General features: G+C 37.4%; 1 protein-coding gene across 7 annotated transcripts in view; it reads left to right on the top strand.

Annotated features, from left to right (window-relative positions):
• The window catches only part of N4BP2 (NEDD4 binding protein 2), a 50,571-nt gene extending 25,727 nt beyond the window's left edge, over window positions 1-24,844 (top strand). For 4 of the 7 annotated variants that reach the window (XM_015862382.2, XM_015862383.2, XM_032444542.1 and 1 more), the window contains 15 exons: window positions 504-1,731; window positions 2,568-2,692; window positions 3,909-3,997; window positions 4,841-4,917; window positions 6,166-6,321; window positions 6,749-9,057; window positions 10,032-10,117; window positions 10,820-10,862; window positions 11,719-11,900; window positions 13,335-13,453; window positions 14,802-14,937; window positions 15,069-15,254; window positions 17,577-17,745; window positions 19,547-19,670; window positions 20,451-20,592. In XM_015862382.2, coding sequence (XP_015717868.1) covers window positions 504-1,731; window positions 2,568-2,692; window positions 3,909-3,997; window positions 4,841-4,917; window positions 6,166-6,321; window positions 6,749-9,057; window positions 10,032-10,117; window positions 10,820-10,862; window positions 11,719-11,900; window positions 13,335-13,453; window positions 14,802-14,937; window positions 15,069-15,254; window positions 17,577-17,745; window positions 19,547-19,670; window positions 20,451-20,496 — 5,075 coding nt within the window. In that variant the 3' untranslated portion in view covers window positions 20,497-20,592. Of the gene's footprint in view, window positions 1-503; window positions 1,732-2,567; window positions 2,693-3,908; window positions 3,998-4,840; window positions 4,918-6,165; window positions 6,322-6,748; window positions 9,058-10,031; window positions 10,118-10,819; window positions 10,863-11,718; window positions 11,901-13,334; window positions 13,454-14,801; window positions 14,938-15,068; window positions 15,255-17,576; window positions 17,746-19,546; window positions 19,671-20,450 lie in introns of all 7 variants that reach the window. The other 3 variants (XM_015862380.2, XM_015862386.2, XR_001555194.2) reach the window with 3 other exon arrangements.

The following is a 24,844-nucleotide window of genomic DNA, read 5'->3' as shown; positions in this document are numbered from 1 at the left end:
GTATGTGATCCTGGCAACATTTGCTTTTCCTTAAATATTTGAATTGAGATTTTGTTTTGCTTTCTGTTTTGCACTGTCATCTTGTCTTTTCTAGCAAGGATTCGTTTTTTCAGGACAAATTCTGCTTTTCGTGTTGAATTCTCTGCAGCCTCTCTTGGACTGTGTTTCTCCCCTTGTATTCTACCAGACTACTTACCTACCTCTCCTGTCACTTTCATTTTAATGTCTGTGTCCAGTTCTTCTCATGCTCTGTGGTTTTGAAATTCTCCTACATCCAAGCTCATTAGCTTGTAATAAAAATAATGGGTAAGATACTGGATAAAAACATCTGAGTTGTTTGGGCAGAGAGTAAGTCATATGTGCAGCATGTTAATCAAGCTGTGATTAGCTGAGATTTTTCTCTTTATTTGTGATAAATACTTCTTGAAGTAAAAAAACTATAATCACATCAGCCTTCATTTCTTCAGTTGACTATGGGTAATTATGTTAATGTTATTCAACAGTAGAAAATGCTATGGATTATCTGTTAGAGCTGTCCACTCATGCTGAAGGAGCAGCGTCTTCGAAAGTCTCAGATTTTGAATCGGTGGCATCGTCATTAGCCCTTGTCAATCAGCGGAGATCTGTTCCAGATCAAAGAATGTGGGAAAGTATTGTGAAACGCTGTAATTCTGAAGAAGAAAAAGAAAAGGTCTTATCACCTGATGCGCCGCTGACTGAAGAACTGGATTCCTTAATAGAAAGCGCTTTTCAGAGATGCAGCTTGAGTGATGAATTGCCTAATTCTGCAAATGACCAAATTGTATGTGAACACGATGGCTTTAAGGAATTTCCTGAGTGGGAAGAATCAGATTTGGGTCGCGATGTTCTACTTTTTCCACAGCAAATAGAGACAGATAATGAGGTTTTAGAAAACTGCTATTCTCAACTACCAGTGGGTCAGCTGAACATCCAGACACCAGCTGAACATCCCACATCACCAGCTGCGTCAGACCCTTTTGCACAAGCATTAGGAGATTCCGATTTGTCAAAAATACATGTTCACCATGACATAGCTTCAGCAGCCTTTAAACAATCAAGTGGAGAAACGTCATGTGGAAATTCTGATCAGGCACAACATACTGTTTCAGATAATAAAAGTCTAACTACTACTTCTGGTGAGTCTTCCCAAAGAACTCTGGAACTTGGAGCAGCTATCACTGAAGAACCTAATTCACAGTGCCTGCAACAGCACGGAGAGTTAATGAATGCCTGTTACAGCCACAACGCTTCTCTTCCAGAAGCCTATGCTTCTCTTGAAAAATCCAGTCTCGAAACACCGAAACTTAAGGATTTTCAGCAATCTGAGCAGGATTATAGCTTAAATATTTCTACACTGTCACGTCGGACTCAACAACATTGGAACCCTATGGCTCCTGTGTTTTATCCATCCAGTGAAAGTCACAGCTTTGTAACTCCAGTGGCTGCCAGTCCAGGACAGTGGAGACCTGTTTCAGACTGTAGGACATTGGAAAAAGGACTTGCTTTTTCTTCTCCAGTGGTTCCAAATGCCTGGGACAGCAGCCCTTCTCTGAAGGTATGGGAAAATCAAGATAGAAACTCAAAATTGAACCTCTCGCAAGCACAGCAGCCACCTGTTTGTCACATGATGAGAAAAAAGATGCACCTTATAGGTCAAGTACTTGTTCTTCTCAGAGGTGTTCCGGGATCAGGAAAATCATATTTGGCAAGGTAGAACATCTATATTGTGAGCTTATGAAAGAAGTTGCTTAATTGTTTAAAAGATTTAGTGCAGGCAAAGACAATTTTCTGACATTTGTAAATAGCTATGATTAAACCTTAATTCTCATGCTATATTTAATACATGGTGTGTACAACAACATGAGTAATAATTACTGGAGAGAGCAAATTTACTTCCAGCTCCTTGAGCTCAAGTGGAAACTAGGAGGAATTAGCTTTAACTTCTGTCACTGGTCTGAGGTCTGGAGTGGAGTTTTATGCCAACAGAGAGTTATTACGGTAGTATTTAAGTGCAATGTGTTAGTCCAGTTCCTATCATTTTCAAGTGTTTTTTTCCAGTAACAAAGATGGAAATATACAAGCTCTTCAATAGGCAGAAATTCTCCTGCTGTTGAAATTATTTTGGAAAAAAAAAAAAAAAACAAAAAAACCACATTTATTTCTTTTCTAGCTCTCCAAAAGTACAGGCTGCGCTTAGTCTCCTCTGTCTAGCATATGAAATATTTGATGCAGCTAAGACTGCGTATTTGTACATTTAAAAGTATGGACACAAGGTATAGATGGAAAAAATTATCTCCGGTTTCTTTAAAGGAGACTTGTAGGGAACGTGTATCAGCTGTTTTCCCTAGATACCTGCAGTATTTGGAAATGGAAGGAAATTGCTACAGTTCATCTTTGCCAAAAGGGTGATTTTTTTTTCCATACCTAAATTTGCTGCTTCTGTTTCTGATTGGAGGCAAGGAGTGGTTTACGTGTATATGTAATAATAAGTGGCAGGGCTGGGGAGGAGAAGGGAAGAAAACTACTTACTACTTGATCTTTCACAGGATGATTCTGGAGGATAACCCAGGTGGAGTTATTCTTAGTACTGATGACTACTTTTATAGAGGTGGAAAATACCATTATGATGCGTATTGCTTAGGGGAGGCACACGACTGGAACAGGAAACGAGGTGAGAAATAAATAATGGACTGGCTTGCTTGTTTACACTTCAGAGCTTGTGTACTGTTTAGGAAGTTGCCTGTTTTGTAATGCTCGTGTCACAGGATTGGCATTTACTTCATCTTAAAATTATTTTTTATTATATGTGGATGAAGAGTCTGAGCATAGACTCGGTTATCATCTGTCCATTGTGTGTTTTGCAATTGAGGATACCAATGTCTTTGTCAAAAGACTGTTTTGTCCTCAGATCTTGTAATGGTATGTATGTTGGTGTCTGTCCCATTTCTGGAGTGGCAGCCTGTGCTATCTCCTGGGAATATTTCTTCTGAGATTAAGATGAGCAAATATGGACACATATGCAATAAGTAATGATAATGTTGATACAAATAACGCCTACACAGATACTTTCCCACTGTTTTGTTTCTGTTTTTGTTTTTTTTGTTTTTTTTTTGTTGTTGTTTTTCTCTTGAGCATTAATTTGCTGTCAAATTTAAAACAAATTTATAAAGAACGAGACGAAACTGGCTGGTTTTTTTCATAATTGGCATATTGTTTGATAGTGGCTTCACTAAGATCCTCTAGAAACAACTAAGATTTGTTGGCTAAATTTCAGCCATGATCACTTCCATACTGCCAGAAGTTATGACCTGTGTAAAAATGGGTGAATAAGAAATGTGGGATTTGACAACAACTTGGTGTGTCTGAACAATCATAGCTACAGAAAGTTGGTGCTGTATCTCAACTCTAGTAACTTTATATATTTTATTACTTCGTATGAAAAAAATAATTATTTTGGTTTTTCATATCTTATACAGTTTACAGAGTGGACTAATCTTAAGACTGTTAAAAAGCCAAGAATTTTGTATGCAACAAAGAAGTCCACTTTAAGGTGATCATGTAGTTTTTTTTAGTTTGATTTACTGATTGATTAGTCATCCTACTGCATTTTACATCTGCATTTTCATTCCTTGATTATCATATGTTTATTAATTCAAAAGAATAATGTTGTATCTCAGTAGCTGTACAAATAAGGGGGGGATTTCTTGAATAAGAGGGCCTTGGAACAGATTAATCAAGCTGTGCAGAAGTACTTAGTAGTTGATCATTGTGGATTGTCTATTCAAATATTATTATGTATTTAGAGAATAGTGTAATGTCCAGTCTATTATCATGAAATTAACTGTATCGCTGTTTTGGTATTTTTTTTGTACGTATATGTCTTTCAGCCAAAGAAGCATTTGAAATGAAAATCTCTCCTATAATCATAGACAACACAAACATACAAGCATGGGAGATGAAGCCTTATGTTACTTTGGTTAGTATTGTGATTGATCCATATGAAAAGAAGTTGTTGACCCTTTTATCGACATGTGTTTTAAAATGAGATTATCTCAGTCTAGCTGTTGTCTCACAAGGAAGTCTGGAGTCATAGAAATGTTATACAAGACGTTATTGCCCAACATCATCTTCTGCACGTGCCTGCAATATTGAGCTGACCTGGTTTCCAAGTGACAAATCCAAGTGTTTTGTACTTAGGAGCAAAAATCTATTTTGTGGGGGAAACTTGATTCTGTTCCTCTTCTATATGATCAGAGAAACAGCAAGTTAGTTTTTCTGCTTGTTTGTTTTTAATGCAATCTGCGCTATTGAGAATAGAGCATATTAATGACCATTTATTGCTGCCTGCTCAAGTTTCCCAGATGTTGGAAGGTCTATATGCTATAGTTATGTTAGTGTAACCGAATTGCTTGTTTGGAACTGGCTTGCATCTGGCCAGCTCTGAATGTAAGCAGTGAGCTTTTCTCTGCAAGAATCTGTGCAGATGCACACATACCATGCCTGGAAAGATGAGATGCTGAAATATTGACTCAGAGGAGGTACAACTTTTAAAGTATCAACTATATTTATTTATTTTTACGTGACTGTGGCACGCATCTAATTTTATTGTAAGTAAGCATGTTGAAAAGAAGAAAACTAAACAACAAACCTCCATATATCTAATCAGAAGTGAATCTATGAAGGAAAATGCTACTCCAGATATTTAACTGTTTTTGAAAAATACAATAAACAACTTTAAAAAAGCAGTCTGTGCATGTTGTGTGTTCTTTTACACATGGCTGATATGTTCTTTGTTTTATTTTTAATCTCTTTTATTCAGGCTCAGCAGTTCAAATACAAAGTGATATTTCGAGAGCCGGACACATGGTGGAAGTTTAAACCGAAAGAACTTGAAAGGTAAGAATGTATGGGAGACTTTCACATCAGATTGCAAATATAAGCAAGGTGAGCTTGGAAACTTTGTTTATGTAAAATAAGTTTAAGAAAAGAAAAACAGATGTTGGGATGGTCAATCACTGAAGGTTATCCAGAAAGTTTGTGGATGCTCAGTTACTGGGTGCATTCAGAATATTACAGCCTGCAGCCTATTCTGGCTGAAAAAGAGTTTGAACTATGTGACCTCCAAAGGTTCCTTTCACTTTAAATTATTCTGTGATTTTTTAATATGTGTTGTTATCTGAATTTGCATGCTTAGCTTTATGTTGACTACTTCTCAAAGGAGGTGAAGAACATTATCTTCTTTCCTGAAATAGAACCTAAACATGAGTGAGTTCAGTAGAAGACAAGGACCGCCTGTGCCTTGCTGACTGGCAGTATCTTGTCATGTTGAAGGACAGGAGCTCCTTGATCCCAAGTCTAGATAAGGCTATGGTGTCTCTTAAACTGAAAGGAGCTCTTGGCCATTCAGTAACCAAACACCCATTGATTGCTGGGCAACCTTCAGCACAAATACTGGCTCTTGGTTCTTACAAACTTCATTTTCAGAAAGCAGGAGCAAATGGGAATTGTTTTGGAATAAAATGCAGTTAGGTCAAGGGAAGGAAAGTCCAGCCTTCTTATGGTGCTAGAGATCAATTGGGATTTTCTCCTCCACATTCAATTCCTTTTTGTTACCTTTGGCAGGTCTCTCTTGTTCTGCAGTAATTCCACCTAGAACAAGCTGCTAAAAGAGTGCTGAAAATGCTGGACCCCAGGAATGTGTTCACAATTTTAAGTGAACAAGCTTTACTTCAAGATTTGCAGAGCTGTTAGCTTAGAAAAGTCAGTGAAAGATGGCTGAATTCTGAAATCTCCCTTACCCAGTTTGATCTCTTGTATCACTATGTAGATCTGATTTCATGTGTTTCTGATGCTTATTTGTGGACAGCAAGTTAATTGTATGGTATTAAGCAAAACATCTGCTTGTGGAATATGGCCACCAGGTGAGGTGTGGAGAAGTTAGGCGAAGCAGGAATTTGTATGAGTCTTTGCATTTTGAGTGCCTTTGCACATTAATACGGCAAGAATTGCTATTTCACCTGGCCCCCTGCGTTCTCTAGTTAGTGTTTCTGTAATCACAAATTATTCCCTTCTCTTAGTCTATTCTGATATGCAAATATGAAATGTTTCCTTCTCATTATTTTTTGTTTGTTTTCAAATCCACAGACGGAATATTCATGGGGTACCTAAAGAAAAGATCAAGAGAATGTTGGAGCAGTATGAACGTTGCCTTACTGTTAACTCAATCTTGGCTTCTTCTGTCCCAGAAAAATCAGAAGTTACTGCTTGGAATGAAGATCCTTGTCAGGAGGGAAGTCATAGGTTAGATTCTTTTACTAGATTTGTTGCTTAAACAAAGAAAAGCTAAAAAACAAAACCTTATAGCAGCGAGGCCTGGACGATGTTGCTGAACACTAAACACATTCTGAAGATCAGAATGGGAAGACAGATTCCTGGAAAAGTATTCTTAGACACTTTGGTGAACTAAAAAAGGGTTACTTAGCAAAGAAAGCTCAACTTTGTTTAGCTCATTGTTTTTTATAATGAAGTGATGAGATTTGTCTTAAGGCATCTTAAATTTGTTTCCCTCTCACCAAGATTATTCAACTGGATGATTTAACTGTCCTGAAAGATGGCTTACGATTTGTAATTTTTACTGTATTGAGTAGCAAAGCTAAAATTAAAAATGTGGACAAGTGCTTGAAGAAAGATTGAAGTAGGATTATCTTAATTCCAATTTGTCTTTCAGAGAAAGGGAAGCACATCCTGTTAAAAAGGAAAACAAACCTTTTGCTTCTGATTTGGAGGCTGATAATTTACCTGAAGATGATAAACCTCTTTCCAGTTCTTCTCTAACTTCAGAAAGTAATTGTGCTCCTGAAAGTTATCGGAAAGAGGAAACAGAAATGGAAAATAACTCAGTGGAACACAGCACTGAGAAAAACACTGTTCAAGGTGATTTGGATGTTGACCTGCCAAGTTGTGTAGAGGAAGAGCTGCCCTTGGAGGAAAAAGGAGAAAAAGGAGAACGAATGGAAGAAATGACCGAAACAGAAATGGATGAGACTGATATGATCAAAACTGAAGAAACTGTGTGCTTGCATAGAGGAGTTGAGAAACACAGTAATAACAATATTCTCACAGTTCAGACTGGAACTGAACAAAACAGTGAAATAGGCATGGAGTCAGATTCAGCAGAAAGAAGTAAAGTAGTAGAACCAAGCAGCTCAGCTATGGAGGCCTCAGGAAAACCAGAGCTGCTGAACTTTCTCGGTGACTGGCCTGTACAACAAACAATGGGACAGAGAGTCAAAAGAAATAGAAGGCTAGAAAAATCTTCCCTGAAGAGTGATAAAGAAGATAAAACTCCCGGTCAGCATCCTGAATTAGGTAAAGAGCATGCTGGCCTACCTGATACCTGTACTGTTGTAAAAGGCCAGGAGGAAGAAAATACAACCTCTAGCTGTTTCTCTGTTAGTTCAGATAAAGTTGCACCAGACCTGCAAATGGCAGGACAGTGGCCAGTATCACTAGAACAGCGACAACAAAGGTCAAGGAGAATGAGAAAGACAAGTCTAAGTCAGACTGATGAAGGTAGAAACACTGAGGGTGATGTTAATAGAAGTGCTCTCGACACTGTAGATGTGCTTCGTGGGACACCGGTGGACACTGTAGAACAGGATGTGAACGAGTTGCATTTTCACCAACCTGAAATGGTAGGTAGTGAGACAATTGCTAAGAAAAAAACCCAGCAAAATAAGAGAACAAAGAAACATCACAAATTAGCCCTCACCTTTACAAACAACAATTTGCCCCACTCCAAAGAAGAGGAACAGTTGTCTGTGCCTAATTCTGTAGAAGAGAAACAAGATGCATGCTCATGTAAACAGATAAGTAGCCATTCACAAACTGAATCTCATGATTTTGCTCTCTTGTGGAGATTAGAAAATAAAATGCTTTTTCCTGAGACTGTCAAAGTATTGCATGGAAGATTAGATGGCTTCAAACCCAAAGACATTAATAATGCCTCAGGTTCTCAGGAAAAAATACCTTATCGAGTTACGTATGATAAAAGTACATTTGTGGAAGAAAGTGAACTTATTGATATTGATGAGACTGAAAAGCTAAATATGCTGTGTAAGCTCTTTGATTCATTTTCATTTGAAGCTGTGAAAGATCTGTACGAAAGATGTAACAAAGACATAAACTGGGCCACGGGCCTGCTTTTAGACTCTGATGAAAAGTTACACGAAGATGTTAGTACTGAATGGTTTGAAGTAAAAGAAGCTGAGCCAGTTGTTGCAGACTTTGATTTCAAGGAAAATATCAACTATGATGAGAATCTTGAAAATTGCACCCACACAGAGCAAATCACTGGGGCTACCAATGTTTTTGATCCTTCAGAAGACAAGAACTCATCACTCAGCACTGAGGAAAGTACAGCTACCAAGACAGTTGTGACAGATGCTGGTGTGTCTGACTCATTTACTGCTGTCCTGTCGAATGATTCGGTGGAACTGAAAAGTTCCAGTGATACAGCTCCTGAAGGCTATGCAGGCAGCTCAGCAACAGGTGTCCATGAGCAGTGCATTTCTGGAATGCAGAAGATGGAGTCTGTGAGTCCTGTTGAAGAAGTGATGAACAAGCTATCAGTCTCGCAAGCTGATGTAGATTTATCTGTACCTGTAACTTTATCTCATGCTCTTAAAACAACCAGCAATTCAAAATTAAGTGATGAAAGTGACAGTAACTCTTCAGAAAGCAATGCAGAGAATGCCAAAGGGATGCCTTTGTTACTGGAAATGGATAACGTACCTCTGATAGATTCTAGGAATGATAAAGAACTGGAGTCTGATAGAGAAAATCTGGGGAGTTCTGGGGAGATCAGTGGTAAAGAGGGAAGTGGAATTTTGAGCAGGAATGAAGATAAGGCCAAGATACAAAGTCCTTCACCAGTATCGTCTGCAGCCTTTGATATAAATAGCCTAGAACTAACATTACCTCCTGAACTGGCTCTTCAGTTGAAAGAAATATTTGGGCCTGTTGGCATTGATGCAGGTATGGGCATAATTATTATTCATTGTGCTTTTTTTTTTTTTTTTTTTTTTTTTTTACCTTTGTGCATGATTGTTTTAGAATATATTTGCACAATTCCCCTTGATACTCATGTTGGCTTTTGTTGATCTAAAAATGAAACTGAACCAAGCGTGGTGTAAGACATAAATCCCGTAGTGTAACTTTCTAATTGTGTCCTTTTATGCACATACTTTAAAAACCTAAGAAAATACATTGGCTTATTTGCCTTTTGAGCCACAGGCCTTTGAACCTATCTATATTCCTTTGGGGAACATTGAGAAAGATTGAGAAGAGAAAGATTGAGGAACATATGCATGATAAATGGTTAGGAAAAAAACAAGGGGGAAAAGGCACTAGGTATCAGCTAAAGTGGTGAATATGAATAGTTTAGAGGGAAAATAAAGTAAATCTATACTTAAATGAAAATGAAATGGGGAAAGAAAATAGTTTATTGAGATACTGTGGTGAAGAAAGTAACAAGCAGCTTGAACGTGCAGCGGATTACAAAAATCATAGACTGATAGAAAAGGGAAGGAATGAAAACATGAGGGATATGACTTAATTTCTGTCCCTTTTCTTCTTTTATCCTAAAGTTTACTTTGTGTGAAACCCTACTTACCTGACGTATTGGTGGGTTTGGCTGCTTCTGCCTTGAATACCCACTCAACACACACTTATATATTCTTTGATAAATATTCAGCAAGTATCATTGAATGTCAGTGAGTGCAGCCTTCTCTGTGTGGAGGAATTCAATGACGCACCTTTGCTTTTAGAGACTTGGTAGTTACTGAAGGTGTTTTTGTTGATTTTTTTTTTTTATTATTATTATTTTTTTTGTTAATGACAATTTGTCCAAAACTTCTGGAATTCCATTTAATAAGTACTAGGCTACTGTACTTTCAATGCTTGGATAAGATGTTGTAGAATGCTCTGATGGATGTACTTTATTCCACAAGGATCGCTAACTGCTGAGGATTGTGTGGTTCACATTGATATGAATTTGGCAAAAGTGATTCATGAAAAATGGAAAGAATCTATTCTGGTAGGTAGATTTCTTTTGATGTGAAATGCTGTGTCAGACCATTTTTTCTGTATGTCTTGGTCTAAAGGTGTGTGCAAGATGTAAATATCTTTGTGAGATCAGTGATAAAATACAATTGTGTTTTGTGAACTGCATGGAGTATGTGGATATGTTATAATCACTGCAGCTGTAGAAAGACAATTGAAGGGGTGGACTACAACTTACCAGTGTATCATCATGAAACAGGAGCCTTGAAAATGAAGGGTCATAGTGTTAAATTGCAATACAAGGCTGATAAAACATACGCTAGCCAAAAGTCACTTATGACATTTTGACATCAAGAAGTTATTTATGAACTATTGTGTGTAGAAAACATCTACATTTATGCTGGTTGAAGAGCTCACTAATCTCCATTCCAACATAAACACATGAAACTTGGATTTCTTTTCAGACATGCTTTTGTTTGGTTTATTTAGTTACAGACTGAATTGTTCCTGGTGGGGAATGTTTCTAAAGCTTGTGCTTTAGCAAGTATCTTTATCTTTTAAACTTCACTTTTAAAATATTTTTCTTAAATACATTTTTTTTTTTAAGTATTTTGAAAAATACTGCGAAACATTATTTTACAGCTGATCAGCCTAGAAGCAAAAACTTGCATAGTTCCAATGTGACTTGCTACGTTAATAGCTTATTAACAGTCATGTTTTTACTGTTTTCATTTAGAAGCGTCAGAGAAGAGATGAATTGTGGAAGTTGTCTGCAGAAGGTATGCTGTGTGTTCATTGTAAAAACAAACAAACAACAAAGACCACTGCTGAATATGAGCCAGCAGTGTGCCCAGGTGGCCAAGAAGGCCAATGGCATCCTGGTTTGTATCAGGAATGGTGTGGTGAGCAGGACTAGGGAAGTCATCCTGCCCCTGTACTCGGCATTGGTGAGACCTCATCTCCCATGCTATGTTCAGCTTTGGGCACCTCAGTACAGAAAGGACACGGAGGTGCTGGAGCAGGTCCAAAGAAAGACAACAAGGATTATGAAGGACTTGGAGAATATGCCCTATGAGGAGACACTGAGGGAACTGGGGCTGTTTAGTCTGGGGAAAAGGACGCTGAGGGGAGACCTTCTTGCTCTCTTCCAATATCTGAAAGGTGCTCAGAGAGAGTGGGGTTGGTTTCTTCTCACTGGTGATAGGACGAAGGGAAATGGCCTCAAGTTGTGCCAGGGTAAGTTTAGATTGGGGTATCAGGAAAAACTTCCCTACAAAAAGGGTTGTTAAGAGCTGGCATATGCTTCCCAGGGAGGTGGTTGAGTCATCGCCTCTGGACGTGTTTAGAAACTGTTTGGATGTGGTACTCAGGGACATGACTTAGCGGAGGGTTGTTAGGGTAGTTTGGTTAGGTTGAGGTTGGACTTGATAAGCTTTAAGGTCTTTTCCAACCTGAGCAATTCTGTGGTTCCATGATTCTATCTAGGCTGGAAAGCATCTTAATTCATTTGACTTTTCTTGTGTAAATAAACTAATTGTTTTACTTGTTTCCTCATTTTTACTGCTTTTGAGGGTTCTACATTGATTCAGCAGATAGATATGAATGATTCAAAAATGCTGTTATCTTAAAATGCAGACAGTAAAACGCAGAAGAAAGGAACGATCTGGGTTTCAAGCTCATCTAATGAAATGCAGACTAAAAAAGCGGCAACATCAGAAGTTTTTCCTTTTATGGATCACTGGAATGCTCGAACTCAGAAAGTTTCTCTCAGACAAATAATATCTGAAGAAATAGCCATGCAGGAGAGAGAGGACCTGGTATGAATATCACAATTTTTATACAGATTATACGATTCATTACCTTTGGTAAAACTATATGTCTTATTTAGTGACTCATGTTTGTGCTACTTGTTACAGCCAGAATTCAAGAGATAAGTGCATGCCTATTAGTGTTATCAGCTGCAGTGATACAGACATTTGCTTGTGGTAAATGCTTGTTGATTTTTTTAATTTTTTTATTTTTTTTTTTAGAATTCCTTTTTAAAATGTAACATTTGATTGTTTCACAAACAGATCATGGTGCTTTTCACTCTACTGGTTAGCATTTGATTGAATTGTTTTTTCATTGCTCATTTAAAAAGAGAGATTTGTCTTCCTTTTTACTTTAATAGGAAGTTTCCTTTCATAGGAAAGAAATATCAGCAATTTTTTAATTAGCTTCTTGCACTGTTTATTTAGAAATGATTAAATTTGTTAATATTTCTTCTAAGAAGAACCCACAGCATTCCTAACAAATGAGACTTGTATTTTAATGTGTTTGAGGATAACCTCAAGCAGTTTTCTGTACTGGCTGGTCAGAAAATAACAGGATTTGCAAAGATTTTTGTTTTGCATTTTCCACACGGTTCTCATATGCTGCCTTGTTTGCATATACATAACACTGCCCTGTATTGCCTGGCAGTTCAGAACAGGCAGGTAGTTGTCTCTGATACACAGCTGTCCTAGAAAGAAATGTTTCTTTCTACCAATAAAGAGACTTGGATGTTATTAGCCTGTATTTTGAAAGAATGGTTTGTGAATTCTTTCCTTAAATGCATGCATGTAGCTTACTGATAAGGATGATGAGATGTCCACAGGTTTGGATTCAAGGAGCTTGGCTTTTTTCTGACTGCAGTCTGCGTATTGGGATGATCAGAATGATCAATTTATATTGAGCTATAATTAATGTAATTATAATGTGTGTATGATTATTCTCCATGCAACTTTGCAAATGTATTTAGTACACTATAACTTCAGATAACTTACAGAAAGACAACATTGTTTCCTCTGTTTTATAAGAAAACGTGACTTCAATCCCAACCTCTCAGTATCACTTTCTGCAGATACCTGAGTAAAGGTGAACTTACTACAAGTTCAATTTGAGCTGGATAGACTAGCATCAGATACGTTCCTAAACTGGAAGTCCTTCTAGAGGTAGCCCTTTCACATCATCCAAGTTATGAGGCAGCTCCAACTGAGTCACTTCAAATGACCGCAGAGAACTGCAGTGGTGTGCACTACAACTCACTTGTCCTTTTTTCTCATCACATCAGTGTGGCAGGCTGATACTGACATGCTGTCATTGCATAGCTACTGAGTGAATATTTTGTTTGAAATCCTAAGAAATAGCAGTATAATTGGATTGGTTCCACTGTTACTATACATTGTTCTAATTGTGAGCTTTGTAATATTATTCCTTTGTCTTCTGGATAGAAACGCGTTCCTTCTATGGCTAGAAAAGATTGTGCTGCTAAACTGAAGGAGAAACAACTTTTTGAGATGTTTCCAACTATTAATCAAAATTTCTTAATGGATATCTTCAAGGACAATAAGTAAGAAGTCTTTAAAGTTCTTTGTAAAACTGCTATTCAGTAATACGTCATAGTACACATTTGTTGTCTTAAATATCAGCAGTTAAAGTTCTCCAAATTAATGCTTTTATTATTATTATTATTTTAACTGGTATTTCATGTTTTTTTGTACATTTAAATAAGGCAGAAGTAACTGGTCTTAAAGAGTACAGAAACTGTTACACCTACTTCTTCATTTGAAGAATAGACGGCTTCACTCAGCAGGAGCAGTACATCTCTGGCTGTTGACTGCAGTTAGTGGAACTGTGTATTTGCTCTGGAGTTGAGGTGTAAATTAAGTGGGATAAACTGCTGAAGGGTGTAACAGTAGGTGCACAGCAGACAGCATCCAGACCAAGAGGGAAGCTGCTATTGTCTGATGTTAGCTGCTAGTAGTTTCCTGGTTACTATAGTACCAATGAAGGAATCAGTACTCTCCATTTCTTTTGGCTTGCATTCTGTTTCTCTTTTCTGCATTATATTTCTTGTGTATGTGGCAGCCTCCTTAAAGTCTCTGTGAACTGAACTTCTTTTCATGAAAAACTTTCTTTTTTTACCTCCTTGGCCAGTTGAATGTCTGTCTCTCCGCACAGGTTTGGATACCTGTTTGTCAGTTTTTCCTCTTGCCCAGGTTATTATCAAAACTTTTCCTTGTGGAATGTTTGAAATAAGTTGTTTATCCGCCTCAAATATTTCTCTTGTTTTTCTCATATGAAATTCTTTTTCATAGTGTTGTTTTCTCTAAAATCTACTTCTGACCAATGTTCCTCTTGTCTGCTTATTGAACAGTGAGAACAGTATTAAGAAGAAAAGGGGCTTACTAGAAACATAATGGCTGCTGATCTTCTATTCTTATTGTGTTAAATTTCTTAGCAAAAAATTGACTGGAAATACGAGGATTTTCCTGCCTAAGTTTCAGAAAACTGAGCTAGTTTTAAGCTAACTTGTACTATCTAACGCAGTCCAGAGGGGATTTAAGATAAAGTAACTTGTGCAGCCCAGACAGCAGCATTTACTTCTAAATGGATGTCTGTGTTTTATTAAGATATGATGCAATTTACTTTAGTATCTAATTGTCCTTTTTGTATTTGAGTGCCCCTCAATTGCATCTCAGATGTCTAAGACTGCTTGTGCATTGATGCCAGTAATACAGTATGTTTGACAAAGTTGACAAAGTCTTTTTGTAATAAGCTGGAAAATTCTATTCTAGTGCTTTATTTTCATAGACATTTGTATCTGTAACACTATGAAGGTATGTAATATGTATTTTAATAGAAGTACCTGCTGTTAATGTCTTTGGAAAGTCACAGATTTTACTTCTCACTTACAGCTATTCTTTAGAGCAGACCGAACAATTTCTGAACTGTGTTCTGGAGGCAGATCCTGTAAAAACAGTTATAGCTCAAGAAAGTGTTCAGCGAAATGAAATTGCTTCTTCATACAGTGCTGCAAAGAACCGGGAGAAGGTGGTATTATTATTATTTTATTTATTTACTTACTTATTTATTTCAAATAGCAATTAGAAATGTATCCAAAGCCACATCAATGAAAACACCTTGCAAAACATTCTTAGCTTCAGCATTACAAATTCTTACAGGCAAGAAAAGCTAAGGAAGAGGATGATGTTTTGAGTGAAATATTCCAAGATTATGAGTATCCACAGTATGATGACTTCAGAGCAGAAGCTTTTCATCACCAACAAAAGAGGAAGGAGTGTTTGAAAAAGGCTGGGGAGGCCTATCACATGGGAATGAAGCCTGTGGCAGCATTTTATGCACATCAGGTATGCTTAAATATGGTGCTTTCTTTCTGTGTTTAGAGTCATTAGTAAGTACTGGATTGGAAGGGATAAAAAAGTTGTGCCTACTGCCGTTGGTAATTGGCTCAGTTACTGTGGTATCTTGAGAAACACCTTTCACTTAAACTTGCATTCGTTACTAATGATGCTGACATGAAACTGATGTAACCAAATACAGTGTGAAACCTCCTGAAAGATCATATGCAAGTGCTTAGATATGCTAAATATTCCACAGATTTTACTCTCTCATCCACATACTCGTAAGTACTGAGATTTGTGTCAGAGTTCACTACTGCATGATGTGGAGTGCAATAAAGATTAGCTGTTGAATCCTCTTTGTGTCCCTGGGGTTCCTCTTAACTGATGAGGAACTGTTTCTAGACAGGTCTCTTGTACCTTTAGGAATCAAACAATTATTAAGGTGTGATCTTTTTCCTCGGAATTGTGCTTATTTCATCCTTCATAGGTCTTTGGAAGATTACTGTCAGCTGTCTTTGTGTCCTTATTTTGTATATCTGTATGGGTACGAGCTGTTTTCCAATCAGGATAGTGTAGTATGGTGTGCCATACTTTTTGCTATTCACCTGTTTTCTGAAGCATAGATCTTCCGCTGATCAGTGTTGTAAACTCTGGCTGTGGAGCACAGGCCATCCAGTCTTGATTCAACCACAATGCTCAACATATATGACTAGGGGTGCTCCAAAAGTAATGCCTCCTATTTTTTATTGTGTTGGCTCGCATTATCAGAGACATATTGGTGTTATGGTTGAACCTTCCCACCAATATTATGTTACATGTGGTGCTGTGCAACAGATGACAGCAGAGAGGCAGTCTGGCAAAAGGGCCTCTGACATGGAGGTGCGTGTGAAGCAGAGATGAGTCATTGAATTTTTCCAAGTGAAAAAAATTGCATTCACTGACATTTGTCGACACTTGCTGAACCTTAATGGAAACAGTGATGTTCACAGTGGATATGAACACTGTGAGGCAGTGGGTGGTGCTCTTTAGCAGTGGCAGTGGCAGCCTGAAGGACAAACCACATTCTGAACAGCCATACATATTTTTACAAGTGCAGTGTGCAGGTTTTTACTCACAGCTGGCAGAAATGTGTAGCTCATGGTGGTGACTATGTTGAAGAGTAGTGTTTTGTAGATGAGAATTTTTTTCTATTAAGTAGTATTATTGCGTTCTTTGTATCTGTTGTAGTTTCTGTGGAAATAAATAGGAGGCATAACTTTTGGAGCACTGTGTTAAGTCCTCCCTTTCCTTTTGTTCTTAAACATAATTATAAATACAGTCTGGAAATTTATAATGTGTTTTCTTTTAGGTAATAAGAAGACAAACCAAAATACCTTTATTCATGAAAACAAAACACTTAAGTTTGGTGGCTTTGTCCTGTTCTGGTAGTTCTCTGCAAGTGAGAATTATAGGGCTGTTATCTCTGGTCTGACACTAATGTACTTCAGTTGATCCATTTTAAGGAAGTGTAAGACAGACTGTCACTTCAGTTCTCCTGAGCCCTTGTCAGTCCAGTACCTGTAGTTAAGTCTTTTATTTCATTTCAAATTGTGCTTTCAGATCCTCAAAGACATAATTTGTTAACTTTAGTCTCTCAGATATGATTTCTGCAAGGTTTGTGAGAAACAGATGGTACTTGTTCACGGTGTAGTGTTAGTAATTCCGTACCACTCCTTGCCCTTAATTCCAATTAAGGCTGTACTGATATCATTAGTCATGAAAGATGTCAAAAAGATTAGGAGTTACAGTAGTCAACTTGTCAAGATTTTGCACTTCTTGGCGAGTCTGATTTTTAGAAACACATTCGGAAGAACTAACATCAAATATAACTCAGCAGGGTTTCCCTGGGCAATTAGGCAGTTTCTTTGGTACTGTTTCATAAGTTTTTGTTAAGTACTTTCAGAAAGTAAAATGCAGTAGGAAAAAGTAAAATTGTTAGGATAATAAATCTGACAGTTGGCACAAAGTGTGACTTTTTAGCTCATGTAATGATTTTATATTCTTGTATCTTCTCTAGCTTTTTCCCTTTCTCGTGGAGCTTCTGTTTATGGTTTCTTCTTTTTGCCAGCTTTGAGCAGTTTCCTGCAAACAAACTTTATGAAATCTCCTTGTGGGTAGGTAGATCTCACTGAGCTTCTTCTAGGAATCGTGTTGTGCTTATGAACTTCAGTACTTCAAACTGTGAGATTAAAAGCACCCTGTCAGTACTGTTGTTGTGAAGCCAACTACCAACGTAGAGCTTAAATCATGTCTCAGACTGTAATATTCTCCATGTACGTTTGAATAAAGGGTCGCCTTCATGAGCAGAAGATGAAAGAAGCCAACCACGCTGCTGCTGCGCGAATCTTTGAAAGCGTAAATACTTCCTTGCTGCCTCTGAATGTGTTGGATCTGCATGGGCTCCATGTGGATGAAGCTGTGAATCAGCTGTCCAGAGTGCTGCAGGAAAAAAGCAACGGTAGGAAAAAGCTAATAATTCTTGTCTCCTAAAGATTATTCTCCACGGTCACCACTAAGAAATCATTATATACAACAGTAACAAAGGGTCCAGTTGTAATTCAGCAACACGTGAAAGCAGCTGCCTTTTGTTTAATTTTCTTTTCAAAATTCCCCCATGGAAATTGTTTTCCTTGGCAAGGCAATGATTATTTTTGCTCAATGGTGCTATCCTCCCCCAGTGCTTTTGTACTTGTTTGTAAATTGTTTGCTCCTGTGTTATTCTCTGTTATATTTTTTTATTGAAGACTTGATCTGTTGAAGATTTGATCTTTCCCTTAAGGCTTTTTTAACAGAGATGATAATACAAATGTTTGTGTCATATTTGCATTGCTTCGTTGGAAACTTTCATGCTCTTTAAAAAATTTTTTTTAAAAAATCACTGTGTAGCAATTGTAAGCACCATGTTTATATTGTCTTCAGCTTTCACATGAAGGTGTGTAGTTTAAAGCTGTCTTTTGATAAGTGTTGTATAAATTTGTCAGCAGAATCTTGAGATCAGAAAAATGCTGCTTCCGTAAGTGTCATGTGTAGCTTTGCTTGAGGGCTTGTTTTGTCTCCCAGTGAAGAGAAGTACTTCACGAATGTTCTTGCTGTAAAAGGACATTTTCTGTATTATTATTTTATCTTACAAATTTACATGTATTGGTTTTGCTTTTGGATGAACTGTTTCTTGTGCAAGTTACCGCTGCACAAAACTTTTTTATGACAGCTACTTCATGGAGTGGAAACAAAAAATTACAAGTGTTCAACAGGGAGTAAGATGTTCAGTCAGAGCTAATCAAATTACATTATCTTGTTTTAGGAGTAGAACATTTGTTTACTTTAAGCTACAATCTCATGCTGTAAGTTTAATTTCCTGAAGCTACACTGACATCAGGAGTTTGGGAATGGTGGGAGGGGCTTCTTGTTCACCCAGTTATTGAAAAAAAATTCATGTTTTCTTACATACATAGGAGAGGGATCTAAACAGGGCACTTAGTGCTGCCACAATTAACTGCAAACAAATACAAAAAGCAAAAGAAAAGTTTAGGAAAAATATCCTGTGCTCATCTTTAACTGACAGATCTTGATGGTTGTGAGAGTACAACTTCATTTATATTTTATTTCCTCTCTTACAAACTTCCATCAATTTGGGCAGATGTTATCTGTAGGATATGAACCACACCTGACCGGGTCATGTGCTGATCTATTAAATCGTGTGCTGCAACACAGCAGAAATTACAGCATGATGTAATAGTCCGAAAATTGCTTGCATTTATGTTTTCCATCTTTTTCCTTTATATATCCACTAACATGTGATTTCTTTATTTGTGTTATTGTCACTTTAAAAAAGTATATAACATCCTCCTTTTTAAATTAATTCTATTCCCAAACGTTATAAATCCCAAGTGAAGAGTAGATGGTAAAACCAGTAAAGCTGCTGTGGAATTTGAAGGATCTTCTGATGATCACATTGCATATTGTGAGCAATTTAGACTTAAAAAGCTTTGTTATATATGTATATACCAAAGTATATAGTACGTATACTATATAACAAAGCTTTATATATACATATAAATATATATGTATTTATTTTTCTGAGTATCTTTTTCAGAAGAAGGGTAATTACTTTTATATGAATGGCGCATTGTTCAGCATGAGAAAACAAAGTTGTAGATCACTGGTAAAAGTTTTCAGAAAAATAGAGATGAGAAGGTTGTACTGAACACCAAGTCTCTGCAGAGAGTAAATTTTAACTGTTACTGTGCCTGCTATTACAGAGTATCAACAGTCTGGTGGTAAACCTTATCTCTGTGTTATCACGGGAAGAGGAAGCCATAGTCAGGGAGGAGTTGCACGCATCAAACCAGCAGCTATCAGATACCTCAACAGCCACAACTTCAGGTGAGTTTAGATTTTTTGTTAGTGGGACTTTTGTTTTTTCTTATCCCACATTTAACTAACTGAAAATTGGCCTGTTTTAGTGTACTGCTGAGCTACGAAATTGATTGATGCCCGTCTTCTGTTTCATAAGACCAATACAATTTTACAGCTGAAAACTGATATAATGGATACAGATTAAATCTGAGATCCTTTCTTCTGACATAAGTGAAAACACTATGAGTTGTCTAAGCGCAGTTTAATTGCCTCTTTCCATTTAAGGTCACTGGCTTTTTAATGTGAACAGTTGTTAATCATCCTTTCTATTGGTCTCCAACATATGCTTCAGCTCTCAACTTATATGAGACAGCAATTTAGCAAATCTGGTGTTACTGTCAATGTGTTTGCTGCCTTTTCTGTATGGGAGTATATATGAAGGTGACTGTGAAGGTGGGACTTGGAGCAGAGACTTCTCTTCCCGTTTCCCGCTCACTTTCTACACAATACAAGAGAGAAAAAGCATTTTGAAAAGAGAAGCAGAATGAATGTAACCAAGAATACTTGTCGACCTTTTCTCTTTTCTTAACTCTTACTCCCAGTTCCTGCTGTCTCCAGCTCTTTGCCTCTCCAGACCCTATAAAATCCACCTTTACTGTCACATCCACAGGATATGATGATGATCTCCTGACATGCTCTCTTACTTGACTGAGCACTGTAATGCTTTCCATATGTTTGATGGTGGCTTAGAGATGTGACATTGGATGTTGCTTTCATGTCAAAACTTCATCTTTTCTTCTTTTGCAGGTTTGCAGAAATAAAGCCAGGCTGCCTGAAAGTCATGCTGAATTGAAGGGTTAATGGGAAGAGGAACGTAACAAATGAGATGTTGCATTACAGCTAAAAACTTTCTGAACAACTGCAATAATATTTTCTAATCTGTTTTAAAGGATGGTATTTATTAGAAGTGGTCTCAATTTGCGGCAAATGGTCTTGTATGTCAGTTTGTTTCCAAGAATGTTTTCTGGTGCGATAAATCTTTTTTTATATATATTAAAAGAGAGAAAAAAAGTCAGGATTTGAAGTCTTCATCATGTGGATTAAAAATTCTGATGAGGATTTTATAATGTTTTTGAAGGAAGTTGAGGTACAATTTTTAGATTCGGCAGCCTTCTTGGCTTACTCGGTCCATAACTCTCACTTCACCCATTTAAATTTCAGCTATTTCAGTGTTTGGGGAGTGTAGGACCCTGTACAGTTATTTTGTGATTCAGAACTTTATGCAAATTCCTTCTGAATAGCAAAGGAGAGGTGGGAACTCAGCAACTATTGCTATTTCAAATCCTGTTACCACTGAATGGTACTGTTTCATTTTACAGGTATTTAATAGTGATGTCTTAATTCTGTGCATATTAACTTTGGTAATTTACTTGTGGAAAGTCAGTTTATCTTTGAGACATTTAAAATGTAACATTCACGTTCAATTTGATGTTAAAAATACAGGAGTAATTGCCCGTCTTGAAGAAGATATGAAAGGTACTCTGTTCATGGTGGTGTTGCATCTTGAATCTACCTGTGCTTTAAAAACAGAAACACAAAATTGAGCCACAAAAACCAACAACAACCCAAAGACTAAAAAGCCCCAATAAACAGAAACACCTGTACTTTGGCATGGATTTTCAATAAGCAGTTGCAGCCTTTTTTCATTTCACCTTCTACAATGAATTACATCTTACATCTTTGCTTTCTGAAGGGCATAGGAATGTATTAAACCAGTTGGTTTTATTTTTTGTTTGCTTTTTGTTTGTTTGTTTCCTAATGTAAAGCTTTGTTTTTAAGAACGGATATTAGGAATAGTATGAATAGGTTAAGGATTAATAGAGTTTTTCATTTTTATAATAATTTCTCTGTAAATCTTATCCAGGAACTTCATGCACGTGGAATTTCTGTACGAATCCATGTGTGTGCAAGTTCTGCCATTTGTGTGCATGGGTAGCATAAGCAAGGAACTTCTGTGAGAAAAGCTGTGCACAGAAATAGGTTTCATTGCAAAATGTGTTGCTGACAAATGGAAAGACATGAAACTTACTGAATTTACTACTGTATTTACTGTAATAGATACGCAGTGAATGCACTGTGCGATAGATCAAAAAATGAGTTTGTCATGCTTTAATAGATACAATAATCTTTTTTGGTGATTTTAAATGCAAGAATAGCTTGAGTAACATTTAATCAAACAGATTCTTACTGGAATAATTGTTTAAAGTAATAAGTTTTATGTTTTTTGTGGGTACTTTATTCATTCATGCCCCTTCTCCTTGTTGAGATACACTGTTAAGCAGTGTTTGAAATACAAAATATTTGGGCTCCCCAAACAGCGCTAGCAGGGTTGTTTACGCTACTGCACCTGTGAGGTGAAGCCCGTGCTCCATCCTCTCTGACTGCCTAGAATGAGAAACTGCTGCATCTTTCAGGCTCTGGGGCTGCAGACATCTGAAATGTCTACATGGAGCTAGGATCGTTCTTCTGGACAAAGAAAGTTCCTTCTATTTTTGAGCACATTTTCCTTACTACTGCTTTTTGTACTGGGTGGAGATGTGGCTCTCTGGGGCACATCTTTGCAGCATAGTCCCTGCTGGTTGCCTTGAGTTACCCAGCAAAGGTCTCAGTTTATACTTAGAAGTGTCAGTGTTGAACTGCTAGGCACCAAAGTTATAGTGTATGTGAGCTTGTACCCAGAGAAATGCTTACACTGCTGGTTGTGTTGGGAGGGGCACTCAGCACATTTACGCCATTGTGGCACGGACAAAGACAGCTTAGATTTTGGTTCAGAAGATGAGCAGGAGTTGTTGCCTTGTCCATCTGTTCATCTTAGCCTAGTTGTTGATGCACTTAACCTGGAGGTGAGAAGCACAGCTTTTCTCCTGCTGTCTAAGTGAGGAACAGCAACTGCACCTGGTTCTCACCCAGAAAATGCGCAACCTAGTGGGCTCGGGGTCCTCTTGAAGTGCCACTTTCTGAGCTTTTCTTGAGCCTGCTGCTGTAAGATTAACAAAATAAAACAAGGAAAAACAACATTGTGTGAAAGAGATTACAGTTTAAAAAGTCTATGGAAGGTGCACCCACAGATTTTCTCATTATTTTCTCTCTTTATGTGTTTAACCAAATAGGGTTAAAAATGTGCAAGGCAAAACCTCTGCTCCACACCCTACTAGGAGAGCTTTTCTCCTAGTCAGGCAGTGGAGAAGAGCAGAGCTGGAGCAGCTTGGAATGCTTCTCTTTATCTCTGTCCCTTGTGCCTTTGAGTACAGGCCTGAGGTACTTTGGATACCCTACCTTCCTACAAGCTGGTTGTTTGCCTAATTATAACTTGTTGGTCTCAGGCTGAATTTAGATGAAAACTGTGTTTTAATCTTGTAAGAGGCAGAAGCAGTCTTGCTTTTATTGAAATTATAGACAAAGCCTCTATCAGCTTCAGCAGCTTGACACGAGGCATTGCCCTGCCGATTCAGGGGAAAGATGATGAGCTCAGCTGTTTTCATCTGTAGGAGTTTGTGTGCTTAGAAGCTTTACTGAATGGGATATGGAATGGAGCAGCAGATCAGTGGAGGGAGAGAAAGTAGGGTTCTGTTATTTGAAAGCATGAAGATTCTTAGTTCTTGCCAAACTATCCAGAAAAACACACTGGAATTCTTGTGTTTCTTCAACTGTTTTTTATAATAGGATTACTACCTTATAGCAGTATGAATTATTTAAGATAGGGATGTTTGAAAATGACATTTGAAAAGAGGTTATGTTCTAGACTTCCAGCCTTTCTGACGTCTTTTGCAGTTGCATCAGTGCGAGTCATGAGGCACGTTGTGAATATTGTGCATTTTGTATTTGTAACCCAGGTAGCACTTAGTCGTATGGCCACCAGCACTCTGAAATAACGCGCGACTTTTCAAATGCCTGTGTTGTGTGCCACTTGTTAATCTACTCAGCAGCATGTGGTTGCAATGGCTGCTCACCTCTGATGTGACTTTTGGTTTCTTCTTCTATGAAACATTTTAATGCTTACTTCAGATTTTAATATAGGACGATTCTCAAATTGTTCATGCAAAATTCAATTCAGTGCTGTAGCACTGATGTGTAGCCCTACAGTAAAGAAAGAAAAGGAGGAAAGATGGAAGAAAAAGTTCCTATGTGCAATGGGGATTGTTATTCTCCAAAGTGGTGCGAATGTTTGGAAGTATATTTCCATTGGTCACGAAAGCAGTGGGGCAGAAGTGATTTTTAAACAATACCTTGATATTGCTAGGATTAACTTGGGTTTTGTTTTTAATCATACGTGGTATAATCTTGTTTAAACTTAGTGGTTTTTTATAGGCCTGCTGAAGGACACCTCAGGCAAAATGTAACTGGCATTTTTTGTGGCTATTGGGAACCATTGTGACATGGAAGTCTTCATTGTAGCAATGCAGATGCCCTTGTTTAACCTGGTTGGTTGTATGTAGAGTGTCAGGAAAGATCTTCACATATTTAGCAGAACATGCGTTCTAAACAAGTACATGAGCAGATGAAGAGTAACCAAATCGTTACTTAGTCTTGCCACAAAATGTCTAGTAAGTAAGAGGACAGTTTTTATTGTCGATGATAGCCATGAAAGATCATAGTAAATGTACTGTGATAAATCATACGTGGACTTCATGTTGCTCATGGTCATGTCTTCAAATGCATTTCACGTTTACAGAGTAGCATTGCCCTCTTCACAGAGGGAGGAAGAGGACACAGTACAGTGAAAAAGAAATGTTTGTTACCACGATGTCTGTGTGTCGAAATTAACACAAATGGTGTTTCAAATGGTGAAAACCCAACTGATAATGCTATTTGAATGCTACTTCAACTAACTGAAGTACGCTGAGTACTACGTGACTCTATGTGAATATGCATGTGAAAAGACAAGAGTATTCTGGTAACTACCAGGGGTCAAAGCTGTCAGGACCAGTACATTGGAAGATATCAATGTCTATTTTTAAATTGAAATTTAAGAGAAAAAAAAAAAACATAGATTTTTTTTATTGTATAAAGTTGTAATTTTGCTGTTAACTATAATTTTCATCTTTTTTTTCTACTGAAACACAATTTTGTAATTGCATTTAGAATTTCTAATGTGAAAAGGAATTTACAAAATCTAGTTTAATAAAGGATTTTTGCCACAA

Source organism: Coturnix japonica, chromosome 4 (assembly GCF_001577835.2).
Source record: "Coturnix japonica isolate 7356 chromosome 4, Coturnix japonica 2.1, whole genome shotgun sequence".
NCBI classification, from domain to species: domain Eukaryota; kingdom Metazoa; phylum Chordata; class Aves; order Galliformes; family Phasianidae; genus Coturnix; species Coturnix japonica.
The sequence above is the reverse complement of the archived record's forward strand: the minus strand, read 5'-3'. Positions and strand labels throughout refer to the sequence as shown.